The 18,083-nt window shown below is 37.2% G+C and overlaps 1 protein-coding gene and 1 long non-coding RNA gene across 3 annotated transcripts; one reads left to right on the forward strand and one right to left on the reverse strand.

Moving 5' to 3' along the window:
* Positions 1-236: 236 nt before the first annotated feature.
* LOC110743569 lies at positions 237-8,892 on the reverse strand. Its single transcript, XR_002522857.2, has 3 exons — positions 8,799-8,892; positions 1,991-2,064; positions 237-1,242 (listed from the first exon to the last, which is right to left on the reverse strand). It is a non-coding gene; the product is annotated as an uncharacterized LOC110743569 (long non-coding RNA).
* CCNG1 (cyclin G1) lies at positions 8,891-16,297 on the forward strand. Of its 2 annotated transcripts, none has more exons than XM_031666583.1 (8): positions 8,891-9,421; positions 10,853-11,116; positions 12,670-12,923; positions 13,476-13,554; positions 13,634-13,732; positions 13,958-14,082; positions 14,132-14,152; positions 14,949-16,297. In XM_031666583.1, the coding sequence occupies exons 2-8, from the start codon at positions 10,853-10,855 to the stop codon at positions 15,013-15,015; spliced, it is 909 nt and encodes a 302-aa protein (XP_031522443.1). In that variant the 5' UTR covers positions 8,891-9,421; the 3' UTR covers positions 15,016-16,297. The 2 variants fall into 2 exon arrangements, with proteins under 2 accessions (XP_031522443.1, XP_021795630.1); XM_021939938.2 differs by having other exon boundaries at positions 9,227-9,275; positions 9,377-9,421; positions 13,958-14,152.
* Positions 16,298-18,083: the final 1,786 nt, after the last annotated feature.

The raw sequence follows: 18,083 nt of genomic DNA on the forward strand, positions 1-18,083 counted from the left end.
ATTGAGTGGATAAAGAAACTGTGATTTTATACATATATATGGATATATATACACACACACACATACACACACACTATATATACACACACATATATACACACACTATATATATACACATATATGTATGTATATGTATTTACACAATGGAATACTACTCAGCCATAAAAAGGAATGAATTAACAGCATTTGCAGTGACCTGGATGAGACTGGAGATTATATTCTAAATGAAGTAACTCAGAAATGGAAAACCAAATATTGTATGTTCTCACTGATATGTGGAAGCTAAGCTATGAGGACACAAAGGCATAAGAATGACACAGTGGATTTTGGGGACCTGGGGGGAAGAGTTTGAGGCAGGTGAGGGATGAAAGACTACAAATATTGTGCAGTGTATACTGCTCAGGTGATGGGCGCACCAAAATCTCGCAAATTACCACGAAAGAACGAAAGAACTTACTCATGTAACCAAATACCACCTGTACCCCAATAACTTATGGAAAAATGAAAAAAAAAATAAAATTTTGGTTTTGTTTTTGGACAGAGAAAAAAAATTTGTATGAGTTTTACTGATAGAGACTTCATATTATCTGCTCATTTTAACTGTCACTACCATGCTGTATATTAGATCCCCTGAACAGTAGAAAGGTGATTGTTAGGGCTGGGAGTGGGGAAAATGGAGAGATATTAATCAAAGCATACAAACTTTCAGTGATAAAATGAATAATGCAACATTTTTGAACCTTGTGGGAAAGAGATGAATTAGAGGGCTGCTCCTTACAAACTGGGGGTTGGTGGAGGGCAGAGGAACTGACACTCTCTATTCCACAGTGGACATTTTATTTGTTTTGATATTCACAAGATGTCCTTAGGAGTTCACCTGCTTTGTTTTGTTTTGTTTTGTTTTTTAAAGAAAGAACATTTGAAACTGCAGCAATAATGACTTATTGGCCCAAGAGGGCTTTTTAATATCTTATCCTTCACCAGCAACTTCATAATAGGCCCTTTTCCTTTCTAAAATGCTTACTGTTAAGGGATTTATGCGCTAGTGAGTATTTGAACAAGTTAGCCCTTAATTACTCAAGATAGTTCAAAATTTATTGTGAAATGTTTGTCTAAAAAGTAATAGTTGTCAGGCACAATGGCTCATACCTGTAATCCCAGTGCTTTGAGAGGCCGAAGTAGGAGGATCGCTTGAGCCCAGGAGTTCAAGACCAGCCTGGGTAACATAGTGAGACCCCGCATCTACAAAATAAAATAAAACAAAAATTAGCCAGGCATGATGGTGCATGCCTGTAGTACTAGCTACTGGGGAGGCTGAGGCAGAAGGATCACAAGGAGTTTGAGGTTACAGTGAGTTATGATTGTTTCACTGCACTCCAACCTGGATGACAGAGCAAGACCCTGTCTCAAAAAGAATATATATATGTGTATATATAAAATACATACATTATATATATAAATATATGTATATATTATACATACATATATATCAATAGTGAAGTCTAAGACAGTGAATTCAGTTGAACAAAGTGTAACTAAGCAATAAAATTCTGAGCTTAGTTTTCACAGGTACATACGATAGCATTTCTTTGTTCATGAACTTCAAATCATTTCATAAACACATACCATTAAGAAAACATTTCTGGAGATGTAATTCCAGAAGGGAAAGTGAGACGTGCAATGGGAAACAACAGGAGAATGAAAAGTCTTGAGCTGAGTCCTAACTCATGAACCACAAGCCAAGTGACATTGAGTAAATTATTGAACCTCTCTGGCTTGATTGTTCTCTCTAAAAAAAATATGGATCACAATCTGTTATAGACTGAATTGTATCTCCCTAAAATTCATATGTTGAAGCCCTGACCTCCAGTGCGACTCTATTCGAAACAGGGCCTTTAAACACATAACTGAGATAAATCCCATGTGATTGGCATCCTTACAAGAAGAGACACCCACAGACCATGTGAAGACAAAGTAAGAAGGTGGTCACCTGCAAGCCAGGAAGAGACCTCAGAAGAAATCACACTTAATGACACCTTGGTCTCCGTCTTCCCAGCTCCAGATCTGCAACAAAATAAATTTCTGTTGTTTAAGCCACTCAGTCTATGGAATTTTGTTTGGCATCCCTAGCAAACTAATACATAATCGCTGTCCTGAAAATCTGGCAAGGATTCTGGAAAGAGTGGATGATAAAATAAATGTGAAAGTCCTTCGTAAACTATGAAATTTACCAAAAAGAGAAGGTACCATTATATCTCATGGGATCATCATTTGCCTTCATGTATAAGGGACAATCCACTTAAGGAAAACAGAAGACCAAAGAAAAAACAAAAATATTGGTTTATGTTTATTAGCTGATTTGTATTAGGTCAACTTCTCCCACTTTACGTGGTCTTAGGAGATGAAGTCCACTTTATGGTCAGAACAACGAGAAGACTAATGTTACTGTAAGGACAAAGACCCTGATAAAATTGCCCAGTTATTGATGTCAGCAGTGCCATGGGTTGTAATTTATTCCTCTCTCAGAAGATGACTTGTTTCTACAGATAACAATAATATCTAACATTTATTGAACATTTACATGTACTGTTTTCCATCTATTAGCTCAATTAATCCTCACAACAACTTTTTGGGTAGTACTGTTATTCAAAATATGAACATCTTGAGGCTGAAAGCTTGTAAGTAGAGAAACTGGGACCCAAACTGTAGTTGGTCCCTTAGTGCCTCAGCCAAATCACTGCTATGAGTTATTAAAAGTTCTTCTATAAGGCCAGGAATTACAGAAAATTTCATACAAAAATCTGCACCAATGTGATTTGGTACTATTATTTATCACCCCCAAGTATTTTCACACCTACACATACTGTGTTTATCATTACATGATGTAAATATATATTTTCATTGAAAATAGAAACATCCATAATATGCCTAAAGATTTTATTCTATTTGACCTAAATCTATGCATGGGTAACTTCCAACAAAAGCTAGGTATTTTAAGAAGGCTCGAACAAACTGATGTGCTGTTCTATCATATTTTCACAACATAAGGGTACATAAAATCCATGTTTTTATGTATTACTCTTACTTCAACACTGATGTAAAGCTCCTAAATTTGACAAGTAAGACTATTTTAAATCAGGAAGAGACCTTTGAATAATTTGAAATGAAAAATCAGGCATATAAAATAGCTACAGAAAACACAAACATTTATAAAACATTTTGTGATCATAACATCTACCCAGAGAATTTAAAGCATGCTAAATACATAGAATTTCTACTCTTTTGTGTTGTTTGCTTCCATTGTAGTCTGTATTTGAATAGAAGCTTCTATAACAATACAGCTGACTGAGTGTAAATTGACTACTGTCAATTAAATTGACCAGTGTCATATGAGGCTTCAGATTGTTCCAGCAGTCACATACATCTTTACCCTGTTGGTTCCTTCCTGACATCATTTAAACAGACACATATCTAGCTAATGTTTGAAAAGCAAACTCTCTTTCTCATCATCATGTCCACCCTCTGGCCATGCCTCTACCCCTTACAGTCAAGTTCCTTGTAAGAATGGTTTATATACTCATTGGTTTCATATTCTCTCTTTCTTGTTCATACTATGTTTTATTCTCTCTGCAGCATCAGATACCAGTGCTCACTGTCTTCTTGAAACACTTTCTCCTGATTCCTGTAACATCCTCTCTTCTTATTTTACTCTTCCCTCTCTCTCTTCTCCTAGATTCCCTTTGGAGACTCCTTTTCCCTGGATTCTTCAACTCTCCTGAACTGATCTATTTCCATGACTCAAATCATCCCCTATTTCTGATGAGTCCCAAAGCTATCTGCAGCAACAAATGTTTCTCTAGCTGCCTTTTCAACACCTCCACCTGGAAGTCCCTCAGACATCTTGAACTTAAAGTTTTCCTCCAGCAAACCTGGTCTTTTTTCTGTATTCCCTGATAAACACATAAATAGAATCCCAATTCAAACTTTTGCTAAAGCTCAGTGCAACCTTCTGTTTTTTCCTAGGTTAAGGCAATGACCTTTAAACTGTTCTTCCTGCCTCCAGTCTTGGCCCATCTCTCCAGTCTTCACCCTGATGCCAAGTGCTCATCCCAAATCACATACCCAATTGTGGTGTTCTTTTTAAAGTCCATGGTTGGTTCCCCAAAGTTTGCAAAGTCCTACATTCGAGAACATGGTGTACACGGCCCCTCAACATGAACAACTGCTTCTCTCCCCAGTGCCACTGCTAAACCACCCCCCTCAACAGCCTCTGTACTTTAGCCAGAGTAATCTCTATCTCATTTGCATAAATCAGTTTATTCTCTCTTTCTATTGTGCCTTTGCACACACTGTTGATTTTGTTTGCAGTGTCCTTTGCACCAGCCTCTTCACTTGGCTAAATCCCTAAAAACTCAGATCAGGAGTCACAGTATCTTGGAAGACTTCTACAAAGACCCCTTCCCTTCACTCCTTCCCTGACCCCCCTAATTTTGTTTAAGTCTTCTTGTGTGTTCCCCTGGTACCCTACACATGGCTCTGTCATAGCACTTATTTTATGGTTATTCATCCATTTCCCTGGAAAGTTTTTCATTTGTTTTGTTTTGAAGACAAACTATAATGTGGAATACATTACCCTAACTTGGGTGTTTTTCCTCCACACTCACCCACCAACCCTTGGAATGCCAAGGGAGGGGTCCTCACTGTCCTCTACCAGCCACAGAACCTGCCAGCCACAGAGAGGTTTTGACCCTACTGACAGTAGAGGCAGTGAAAAACAACCTTGGGATGTACTAATTATTAGAAAACTGAGGTTTGGGGAGAGAAAAGAGAAAAGGGTTGACGAAATCATAGAGGGGGATAAAAGAGTTAAAAGGCTAGAAAGATAAAGAAAGTAGTAACCTGAAACAAGGAAGGCCTTAACTGCAGTATTTCATTTTCCAATTCTCAACTCTGCCAAAATGCTTTGTGTACATGGGTGTGTGTGTGTGTGTGTTTGCTTTTGGGGGAGGAAGGTTAGCAATCTAGGCAGAAACCTGGATAAGAAAGGAAATTGTTCTCCCATTCCTATCCCTTCTCCTTCCAAAGCAGGAGACAACAGAGACACCTGCAGTACTGGCTTCTGACTGGAGGACAATGACCCAGCTGATCCTTCTGACCTCTTACCTTCACAGAGAACAGTAGCCAACACATCCTGTGGCTCAAAAGCTGTAGCAGCAATTTTTTTTTATCTAGGATTACAAAATACAATGGTCTGGCACTTACAAAGTTCTCAAGAAATACTTGTTGATGGACAAAGTAAACAGTCAACATGGGCAAAATGTTGATTATTGAAGCTGGGTAATCAGTCTGAAATGTTCTTAAAGAGAAACTTTTTTAAAAAACTGCAGAAAAATCCAAATTCATGTTTTGTGTAAAGTATATTTAGTAAATAGCAAACAGTTACTAAACAAAAGATATATAAAATATCCCACATTTCTGAAGATAATAATATCAGAGTTGTCAAAAGCATGTGTGTTTAAGTTCAGCACAATGACCTGGCACATGGGAAATATATAATAAAAGCAAACCCTATATACTACGTTTTTGGCTGGTCTTGGTTTTGAGCTTTGTACTCAACAGAGTCTAAAGTCATTAGAGAACAGAGGCTCCCCCTCTAATGTGACCCAGTGCCTTTATATAGCAGTGGTTACTTGACGAGTCAAAAATTTAGTTTTTCACGAAATATACAGTAAAACCTCAATTAATTGGAAGGGTTTACTTTATCTGAAGATAGAAGTGGTAGCTAGAACCTCTGAGTAGAAGCATATACATGAAATTGTTAATCTATGTTTTTTATGTATCCTTTCTCTCTCTCCTCCCAACCATATTTAATTTCACTGGTGTCCCAGGAACTAATAAAGAATCAAAGAAGCCACTGCCAAAGCATGTTATCTTCAAATGAATAAGATAGACTAGATGCACTAGAGAACAGCTAGAGAAGTGGAGGAGGCTGTAATGCATAGTTACAGGAAGGATCAGAAAGCAGAAGGGGACTCAGCTGAGATCTTTTTGACCCTCACTTCCTTGGCCCTTATAGCTGGACAAGGCTACACACAAAAGTACTGGACATTTCCCAAGGAGCCTGAAAAGAGGTTAAGGTGATTGGACATTGTGTGCAGGTGGGAAGGCACAGACTGCCACATCTCCAAGATGGAAACAAACAAAGCCAACTGGGAATTTCCCTGTGAGGGCAGTATTGGACACACCGCCACTGTTTTATATCTGCTTGTTATAATCTTTGTTGTTCAAAGGCACGTCTACAGCCTACTATGCGGAGAATATGATTAAATCTTCCAGTTACTGCCTGGATTCTTGCCCAGCCTCAAGGCCATTATTCTGACCATTAGTTCTTGTTGTACTTAACTGTTAATGGAGAAGAAAGTATGAGGATAGGAATTGAATACATCATTGAGCCTAGAATATACCCCCAGAAGTCAGTCATTTAACAAATTTTTAATAGGAATTCATGATTAAATCCACACTTCTTTAAAAATAAATTCATAGTTAATGAAGGGCTCATTATCTTTATTTTACAAGTGTGGATAATTGAGTATTACATTTCCACATTTTGCTAATTAGGTCTTTTCAATTATTTAAATGATGTTCTATATTCTAACATTTTGAAATGAAAATGGCAGAGGGGGTTAAGGGAGGAAGAAAAGTAAAGAATATCAATTTGACTTGATTTGTATTTAATTAATGTCTCTCCAATTCTGGTGAAATAATTTTTTATGTGAGAGATTTTAATAAAAACTAAAAATATTCTAATGTAAGAGAAAATATTTTATTACATAAAAAATATTACCTAAAAGCCCTCAAGTGAAAATTTCAAGTATAAAAACGTATAGAAATTAATACATGCACTTTAGATACTTTTACCTGTGTTAAATAAACAATTCTAACACACTGATTATCCTTCTAGGCTGAAAACAGATGACTAAGTCTGACAACAGAGAAAACACAACCAAAGTGTGTTTGAGCAAGATATTTAAAAAGAAATAGTAATTTAATAATAAAGCCTACCATTTATCAAGAAATCTACTGTGATCTGGGAATAGTGACTACCTCTTTATGCACTTTCTATTATTTAATCCTCTTCATAACCCCATGAATAATGTATTTTTTACTTCCTATTGTTGAGAAAAGAAAATGTGATTAACTTGTTGAAAGTCACATGACTAGTTATGAGCTATTCCTGGATATGAATATAAGTTTATTTTATTCTAAAGTCCATGTGTTCATATTGCCCACAGGTTACATGTTCTACAAGGATGGGTAACAGTCTAATTTGTTCTCCATTGGCTTATGCTATGAAATATTAGTTAATTTATTCATGCTTTTCATTGCTATAAAGAATTTTTTTTCTTTTATTTAGACCAAGTCTTGCTCTGTTTCCCAGGTTGGAGTACAGTGGCACAATCTCAGCTCACTGCAACCTCTGCCTCCCAGGTTCAAGCGATTCTCCTGCCTCAGCCTCCTGAGTAGCTGGGATTACAGGCACATGCCACCATGCCCGGCTAATTTTTGTATTTTCAGTAGAGACGGGGTTTCACCATCTCGGCCAGGTTGGTCTCAAACTCCTGACCTCAGGTGATCCACCCGCCTCGGCCTCCCAAAGTGCTGGGATTATAGGTGTGTGCCACCGTGCCCAGTCTGCCATAAAGATTTTATGATGCTTTAGCCATTTTTTTTAAATTGTGCACATACATTCCTAATTTTAGGAATTAATATAGCCATTTTTTTAAAATTGTGCACATACATTCCTAATTTTAGGAATTAATAATAGGAACTAAAAGGCAAAAGGAGAAATCACATTTATAAACTCACACGTTAGAGCAAAAAGTATTTTTAAATAAAATTATTTGTTAAAGGTTATAAATTGCCAATTTATATTCACTAGGTAAGCGTTTATTTTCAAGAGGAAGAAAGGCCTCTTCCCCATTTGAGTCCCAGTTTTTTAAACTGACCTGATTACGTGGCTAAGGTATTATTGTGAGGTATTAATGTTGTCTTTTGTTTTTCCTTCCCCTTCCTCCCCACCCCTTTTCCCTCTTTCCAGAGTTTTGTTCTGTGGCATTGCCTTAGGTAAGTACATGGCAGGGCAAACAGCAGAGGTGACAGCAAATCTTCCAGATTTTCACTTTGTCAAAGTAAGAGAGACTGAACTGGGGCCATGAGAACAGAGACATCCAATTACTGTGTAATTCATAAGAGTTTAGAACTGACTCCTTGTGCACCCTTTTCAGGCCCTTTTACTAATGGACTTTTCTCACTTGTGATGATCTGGGAGAGCGAGAGTGAGGAGAGTCTAAGAAGAGTTCAGGCTAATTATTTTCCCACTAACGTGGTATAGGAGAGGTTCATAGAGATTAAATTATTTACAGTAAATAAAAAGAGTAATATTGCTTTACGTTCTGTTCTGTAGACTGGGATTCACACTCACTATAATTATTCCTGATAACAGTCTGCCACACACCTTTCATTTTAAGCAATTGAAAAATTGTACCAACTTTTCTCTTTAAATTTGCTTTAAAAGCAAATTCAGAAAATTGCTAGAGGGTCAAGAAATTACACAGTCCAACTCCATTATTTGATAAATTGTACAAAAAGCAAACTAACGCAAGAATCAACTGACTTTCAAAGTTCACGAAGAGGGCACTCTGGAAGTTGATAAACCACCGCACTATATAAATTCCACTCCCTCTTTATCTGTAATGAAAAAAATCAAAGGTTGACTTTTTTTTTTTTTAACTACTCACTGTATTTTTAGAAAGATGGGGCAGAACCACTGTAGAACTCCTAAACCCCACAGAACAAACAGTACATTCTGGAATGATACGCTGGCCAATCCGGCTGGCAGCCGATTGACCTGACCCAGGCAAGGGTTGGTGCATAGAGTATTTAGTTCGGCCCCCTACTCAATGAAGACACTTTGTTAAATTCTCCAATGAGAGACGCTTAGAGGTAGGGGCGTGGAAGAGGGCCGGGGAATTTGACGCCAGATAACGGGAAGTGTGAGCTGATTGGCCGGGCTTCTCACTCCACGGCCCAGCCTTTTACGGATAGCGGAGGCCATCCATCAAAAGAATTACACCAATCAGAGTTGAAAATGCCACCTTTCCGCGAGAAAGCCCCGCCCTCCAATATATTCCTCTGCAGGGCAGGCGCGGCCCCTTCGGCTCCGAGCTGACCCTGATCAGGGCCAAGTCGTCTCGGCTGCGCTGCCGAGACCTCCACCCAGGACAGCGCCCCCTCCCCGGGCCTCTCTCCTCTTGCCTACGAGTCCCCTCTCCTCGTAGGCCTCTTGGATCTAATATCGTGGGGTGAGGGGAGCAGGCCCGGGGAGGGTGGTTACCGCTGAGGAGCTGCAGTCGCTGTCAAGGTGAGTGGGACTGCGCGGGGGTTGACCGCCAGGTGCGGGTGGGGAGCGGGGTTGGGGACGTGGAGCGAGGAGTAGGTCTGGCCCGCGCCCTTTTCCGCAGTTAACTCTACCGCTGCTGTGAGCACAAGCCCAGGCTAGTCCGGGGCTGGAGGGGCGGAGCCGGATCCGGCCTCCTGGGGTGCCTTAGTGTCTGCCGGCCCAGTCCCAGGGAGGAGCCAGGGGAGGAAGAATGGAACCCCTGCAGTTAGAGGTTCCTCACATGACCAACTCTGAAGATCTCCGTCTTCCTGTCTTTAGGTTGGTGTGGGGAGGGACCTTCCGTGTATCTAGGGCTTAGCTTGTGCCCGGGACATGGTTGTGTTATGCACACTTAAATCAATGGAATTCCCAGGTTCACCTTTCAGACTAGGTTAGCAACACCCACCGCCCCCCGCCCCAGTGCGTGCTCTTAATGCCACCTTTTAAGTTTCCTTTCCTAACAACAATAAAAGTTGACTAATATTGAGTATTGTATGCCAAGAACTGTGCTATACTCTGTAAGTGGTGAATCTTGTTCAGTCTTCACATTCAGCGACAGATATTGTTACCCTCATTTTATAAATCTAGAAATAAGCTCAAGCTCATTATTGTTCAGTGTTTTTTAGGCACCTACTATATATGCTAAGCTTTTTACGTGATTTCATTTAGCTCACACAAATCTGTAAGGTAGGTCATAAACCCTATCCCTACTTTATAAATGAGGAACTAAGTACAATTAAGTAACTTGAACCGTTCATGTTGTTAAAATGTGCCAGAATACTTAACTACCATCTGCTTTTCACTTTGGGTATCCTGTCTTACGGTAATTATTCGTGGTTATCTATTGACAAGGTATAAGTTGAACAAGTATTTCTTGAAGATTTGCATTTTATTTTTCTAAAAAGCATGTTTCCGGCCGGGCGCGCTGGCTCACGCCTGTAATCCCAGCACTTTGGAAGGCCGAGGCGGGCGGATCACGAGGCCAGGAGATCGAGACCATCCTGGCCAACATGATGAAACCCCATCTCTACTAAAAATATAAAAATTAGCTGGGCGTGGTGGCGCACCCCTGTAATCCCAGCTACTTGGGAGGCTGAGGCAGGAGAATTGCTTGAACCGGGGAGTGGGAGGTTGCAGTGAGCCAAGATCATGCCACTGCACTCCAGCCTGGCAACAGAGCGAGACTCCGTCTCAAAAAAAAAAAAAAAAAAAAAAAAAAAAACACACATTTAGGATGTGACCAACTTGTAGAAGGGAAATAAATAACAGATGGCACTTTGCAATGACTTAGATGCACTAGCCGCATTGGGGAATGGGAGACTTATAAATCATTTCTTGGCCCAGTGCAAAGATGGCCAAGGAAAGCAGGAAGGACTACTTACACTCCTTGCTGGTCTTTTTTTCTATATATAGATGATAGAGGTACTGACAACAACTGACTCTCAGAAACTGCTACACCAGCTGAATGCCCTGTTGGAACAGGAGTCTAGATGTCAGCCAAAGGTCTGTGGCTTGAGACTAATTGAGTCTGCACATGATAATGGCCTCAGAATGACTGCAAGACTAAGGGACTTTGAAGTAAAAGATCTTCTTAGTCTAACTCAGTTCTTTGGCTTCGACACAGAGACATTTTCTCTAGCTGTGAATTTACTGGACAGATTCCTGTCTAAAATGAAGGTATGTTTGAAGCTACACTTTTGTAATTTTGCTCAGTGTGTTTTGGAGATGGAATTGTTACCTTTTGGCTGATACTCATAAACTTGACCTTTTTTATTTTCAGCACGTAGCCAAAACATTAATTTTGTCTACTACAGCATTAATATGATTTCTTATCATAAGAGTACATCAGGTATTAGACTTAAATTCTGAAATGAAAAATAGTCTAATATCAAGTAACTAATTGCAGTTTCCTAGTAAGAAAATTGGCTGTTTTTAAAAAACCCTTCTTGATAGGTTGGATTTGTCCATTTATTTACTATTTTTAGATATAAACAAACGTATTAGTGGCAGAAATTTATTAGAGGCTACACTGTGGCTAAGAATATATTTCTTAATCACTACCGATATATAAAATTGTAAATGTTATAGCCTTAGACCTAGTCAAGACTTGCTTATGCTTGGCATTTCCAGCTTCAGTGTACATGCAGTGGGGAGGAGAGTGTATCTGAAGGAGGAGCAACTATTTTTCTATACTAGATAAACAAGACTATGTCACTTTCAGAGCTTAACTGTTACAAATGCATCTCCCTTTCCCCTACACCTATGGTCACTGGAAGAAAAAAAGATGATGTGGCAATTAGAAGGAAACTCATATTTTAGTCCTTGGTATCTAATACAGTGTATCACAAGAAAGGACTTCAATATTTGTTGAAGATTCAAGAAATTTGCTTCAATAGACTAATTAACCTCTTGACATTTCACATGTGTAGTCACTACCTTTGAATCTATAAATGTTACATAAATGAATAATATGTAGCTGTCCCCTCAGGTATAATTCAGTCTAATGTGAGAATAAGATCATTGCTCTTATGTACAAGTCATAGTAAGAAAAGTAACTACCTTATTCTTTTAAAGAGGTATAAGTGTACTGCTGAAGAGGTTACAAGAAGAGAGAGAGCACAGAGATATTAATACTGGTAACAGCTTAGTTTCATGTGAGCTGGAAGTAAACAACTAGATAAAGTTTTGGCTGTGCCTCATACTGCAGACATTCAGAAAATTAAATGATAAAGATTACTAGTGGATAGAACCCTTAGAGGCAGAGTAAACAGTATATGCCATAGTATTTTAAAACTGTTTTATATGTGTTCCCACAAAGACAAGAGCCTGGAAAAAATACAACATCCTGGAAAGAAATGGCTTATTTTGTAAATAAGCCATAAAGTATTTCAGTCCTCATATATCTTTGACTAGTTAACTTATTTGATCAAACTAGAACAATGTTTACTTATACTTCTACAGTGATTAAAAAAAAAACACAATTTTTCTATGCTGAGCCAAACATACTGAAACTCAGTCCAGTTACTCAAAAATTGCTTCTAAGTGGGGTCCACAGTGTTGACAGGCTGTAGTTTAGGTATGAGTGGATTGTGTTAAGTCCATCACAGCTGAGAAATAAACCTCAGATATACATTTTCAAACTGTTGGGTCTGAGTTCTAGATTATCCTTTATGTTTTAATTGAAATAAGGTAGAGTCATGGGCTTACTGATTTTGTTTTTGTTTTTTTAGGTACAGCCCAAGCACCTTGGGTGTGTTGGACTGAGCTGCTTCTATCTGGCTGTAAAATCAATAGAAGAGGAAAGGAATGTCCCATTGGCAACTGACTTGATCCGAATAAGTCAATATAGGTTTACGGTTTCAGACTTGATGAGAATGGAAAAGATTGTATTGGAGAAGGTGTGTTGGAAAGTCAAAGCTACTACTGCCTTTCAATTTCTGCAACTGTATTATTCACTCCTTCAAGAGAACTTGCCACTTGAAAGGTAAGTGACCTTTGTTTTGAACAAGAGAGATCTGGAAATCAGAATGGTATTATATGGATATTGCATAAAATCAGTATCCTCATAGAATTCTAATAAAAATAAGTAAAATGACAGCTGTGGCTCCGTGAACTTTAATGTCAATCATAAGTGAGAAAATGTTCCATTGTCAATAGCTTCATTAAAGCTAATTCTTGGGATTAAAGTACATTTTGACTTTTATAGAAACTAGTAAGAAAGCATTTAGCACAAATTTATGGAAAAAAAGACCAGTAGATGTTGAAATATTTATTAAAGCTAAAAGAAAATAAATATTGGTATCTGTGGCATAGTACTGTTCATTTTAATTTTTTGGCCCAAATCATTTAAAACTCCCATGTGGTGCCTTAAGAAGTTAGTATCTCTGATGGAAGGGGAATTCCTTTAAATAGTTCACTTGCTATGATAAATGTGCGTAAGCTTCACTTTAAAACTTGACTTCAGTGTTTTTCTAAAAACATCTTTTGACTAGATGTAATATTATCTAATAAAAGTAATACCATTTTCTTTTTAAAGGAGAAATAGCATTAATTTTGAAAGACTAGAAGCTCAACTTAAGGCATGTCATTGCAGGATCATATTTTCTAAAGCAAAGGTAAATATTTTATAAAGATTACGCCTATTTTGTGACCTGTTTTTATATTTGGCATTTACTTTAAATTTATCTCTTTTAGCCTTCTGTGTTAGCATTGTCTATCATTGCATTAGAGATCCAAGCACAGAAGTGTATAGAGTTAACAGAAGGAGTAGAATGTCTTCAGAAACATTCCAAGGTATGTCAAGGACGTAGCGTAAATCCTATTAACAGCTGTAAAAGAAACTGAACCCCTTCTATCTCCTGAAGTAAAATGAGATGTCATATGTTTATTTGAAACTTAAGAAGCTATCCTTAAATTTTTTTAATGAGCAAAGACACATGTTCATAGGATTCCTTTTATTAATGTAGTTAAATAAGGTGGGACTTACTTTGAGTAATAATTTTTTTAATTTATGTACAGATAAATGGCAGAGATTTGACCTTCTGGCAAGAGCTTGTATCCAAGTGTTTAACTGAATATTCATCAAACAAGTGTTCCAAACCAAATGTTCAGAAGTTGAAATGGATTGTTTCTGGGCGTACTGCACGGCAATTGAAGCATAGTTACTACAGAATAACTCACCTTCCAACAATTCCTGAAATGGTCCCTTAACTGGTAAATTTGGTCCGTTATTATTCTCCAGATACAGAAAATTTTCTAATGCCATAATTTTCAACTGAAAAAGAGTAATTATCTTCAAAATAAACAAAATGGAGTTGGAATAGTAAAGGGGGAGATAACATCACTGATCTAGTCAACTAATATTTGAAGGCCTTTACTATATACAAGGTACAACACCTTAGGAGTAAGGAATTATTGAACCTCTGATACATACGTTAGCCATTTCATTAAATTTTCAGCTTAGAGAACAGCATCCTCCTTGTAGCACTAAAATCATGCTTTTTTTTTAATTGTACATGATCTTGCTGTATGTAGACCCAAACTCTGACTCATTTAAAATTACATAAGCTGAGCAGGACAACAGCACCAGAAGTCTGAACCATGTATGAACTAATTTCAGACTGTTCACTTATAAGCAAAATCAATATGAACTTGGATATTGTACTTAAAAGAAAAAGTAGGATATGATAGATAGTCTCTACATTGGGTATCTGGAAACTGTCAGAATGTATCAACACTATAGTAACCTATCATTACTATAGCAGCTGGACTACTAAAAAGTAGTTATATGCATAAAAAATGTAAACTTGCTTTCTACATATGTGATATACATTCTTGCCATCTAAATTTCCTAACTCAGTGATGATTTATTTACTCTAAACTAAATGTTAACATTTAATACATCTACATATGATTATGAATATTAGATATGAACATTTCATATCTAATATTTAGTATTTAGGCAGACTGGCTTCTGTTAAGTTGGATTTTGTTTTCTTTATTTAAATAGGATTATTACAGCACCAAAAAACTTCGCTGAAGCCTTTCTCCACAACCTTGTTCTATGGATTCCATAATGTTACAATGGATTTAAGCTATGAAGCCTCAAAACATCACAAGATAAGCATGATGGTCTCAGACTTGGGAAAACTGCCTAATATTACGCTGTAGTAGAATTATGTTTAGCTTTGAATTCATCTGTGAAGCATTCAAATCAAAGCTAAAAGCCTAAATGTGAAATGCTAATGACAAGCCTGAGAAGGTAAACTGTGAATCTTCATTTCTATCATTGATCTAACTTTAGATATTGGATCAATATATTTAGATGGTATTGAAAATGGTATTGGAGGAGTCACACTAATACTATCAACTATCAGTCTTCCCACAGCTTCAATCACTCTCATTATTCTAATCCTACTCCTACTTAATTTAAATATTAAATTTTAAGTTATGAGGTTTATGTCAAAAGGAACATTTCACAAATGCACTTTTAAGGCATAATAAGGGTTAACATTCTAGGCAGTATAAACACATCCCATAATGCAAGTAATAGATAATCTAGAGATGTGGACTTTATTGCTATATGGGAATTACATTTAAATTTGAGGGCATTTTATATAAAGAAAAATACAGACCTATAAAGTTTGGCATATTCATTAAGTTATCTTTTAATATTTTTTTCTAGAAAACAGGTGACATTTGTATCTACAATAAAAAATTTTTATACAGATCCTACTGTCGCAAACTGAATCCCATCAAGAAAATCAGTTTCTATTGTATTAGTAACTCAAAATAAATTACCACTTCGAAAACTTGCTTTCCCACACTAAGGTAAGTTCAGGCTAGATTCAACACTCCAGAAGTTTTTTTACTAAAGACTTTTTTCAGTTAGAAGTGATGGCAGTTTTATAAAAAGAGAATATACTTCCACTGATGCCCTTACTGTGCAAAAAAAGTCTTAAGAAAAGCAAGTAGACATCTTCATAACTATGAATGAAGCTGCTGAGGTAGTGTTTAGGATTCTCCATGTCAGTTAGTGAGTGTAAGAAGTACTGTGTTAAAGTGTTGTAAACAGTTAGTGCAATGTATAGCCTGAGTCTATCCAGAATGGCTGTAACCAATTTGACATCACGTTATGGATCAATACACAATGAAAAACCAAAGAACCACGTATATCTTATTCTTAACTTTTGTAAACCATGTTTTATGGGTAACTTTTCAGTTTTCTCAAAAGGCTGATAAATTTCAGTATTTTGAATACATCATTGTTAATTTTGAGTTGGCAGAGGTAAACTAACCAACTACCATTATGTTTTAGTACTAAGGGATATACCTTTCAATAAAGTTACTGAAATTAAATCCTTTGCTGGGTGGCTTTTTTCTCCTCTGATTTAATTAACTGTTTTAGCAGTATGGTAACAGAACATTATAAAAAGCTATCTCTACTCAGTATATTTAAATTTAGTGCTAAATTTAGATGCATAGTACCAGAAACAATAAAATCCCTATTAATAGTATGATTATTAGCTGACACTTTACTTTTTGTTTTTTCTGAGACAGGGTCACTCTTGTCACGCAGGCTGGATTGCAGTGGCGCGATCTCAGCTCATTGCAGCCTCTGCAGCCCAGGCTCAGGAGATCCTCCCACCTTAGCTTCCAAAATAGCTAGGATTACAGGCACTTGCCACCGCACTCAGCTAATTTTTTTTTTTTTTTTTTTTTTCTGTAGAGACAGTGTTGTCACTATGTTGCCCAGGCTGATCTCCAACTCAAACTCTTGGGCTCAAGTGATCTGCCCACCTCGTTCTCCCAAAGTGCTGATATTACAGGCATAAGCCACTGTGCCTAGCCTCTAATGTTTTTTTAATAGACATAGAATGATGACAAATAATTGTTTAATGTGCATTAAAAGTTGGTGTTTACGCATTATTAATCCTGTTTATCACTCAGATTCATCACTGCTATGGATGCTATTCTTAATACATATTTATTCTTAGTTTCAGCCCAGTTGAAGTTTTGTGCAAGCTCTCTTACCTAATTAAACAGCATTTCAGCAGCATGGTTGCTAATGCCAAGTAACCACCATGTGTTATGTTAGCCTGCTTAGATCAACTGTAATTATTATTCTAATTGAAGCAATTAATATGATTTTGAACTGTTCATGTTCAAACTCACATCCTGTAAAGGCGACACTACAAGGAGTTACTGATGAAAGAAAAATTGTTCATAAAAGCCTCCTTTTATAACTGACTTGCCTTAGACTTATTTAATAATTTTTCATAGTATTTTTTAAAAAGGTATCTGAACCTTGTATGTAACAATTATGAGACATCCTATCTAAAAACATATTTTCGATTTAACATTTGTGGCTGGCAGTGATAATTTTTACTGTCTGGTACTATGAATCATCTCATTAAAATCCTCTCAACTGAATGAGGTTATCCCAATTTGCAAATGAAATAGAGAGACAGACGCTAATGATTTGCCCCTGGTCTATACCTGGTACTTGGAGGTAGGATTCAAAGCCAGGCAGTTCTAACTTCAGAGGCTGTGCTCTTAACCACTCCGTACATTACCTCTCAAAATAGAAGATTAATTGGACTCAAGTGAAATTGCTTGTATAATTTTTAATCAAAACTATATTCTGGCCACATTAACTTCTGTGCTGTCATCATGATCATAGAATAATAACACTCAGAATTTCTCTATACTAATAGAATAACTTTGATAAAATATGTTATTATTTATTAAACCTTTTTTTCAGAAACCAAAAAACAGTAAACATGAGTCAAATAAGATGAATTAAAAGATAAGCCAATTTTTAAGGCCAAGTGCAGTGGCTCATGCCTGTAATCCCAGCACTTTGGGAGGCTGAGGTGGACGGATCACTTGAGGCCAGGAGTTCGAGACCAACCTGGCCAACATGGTGAAACCCCATCTCTACTAAAAATACAAAAAGCAGCTAGGTTAGGTAGCACACACCTGTAGTCCCAGTTACTCTGGAGGCTGAGGCAGAAGAATTGCTTGAACCTGTGAGGCAGATGTTGCAGTGAGACAAGATCACACCACTGCACTCCAACCTGGGCAACAGAGTAAGGCTCTTGTCTCAAAAAATAAATTAAAAAGCCACTTTTATATTCATCAA

This window comes from Papio anubis, chromosome 5 (assembly GCF_008728515.1).
Source record: "Papio anubis isolate 15944 chromosome 5, Panubis1.0, whole genome shotgun sequence".
In the NCBI taxonomy this organism is placed as follows: domain Eukaryota; kingdom Metazoa; phylum Chordata; class Mammalia; order Primates; family Cercopithecidae; genus Papio; species Papio anubis.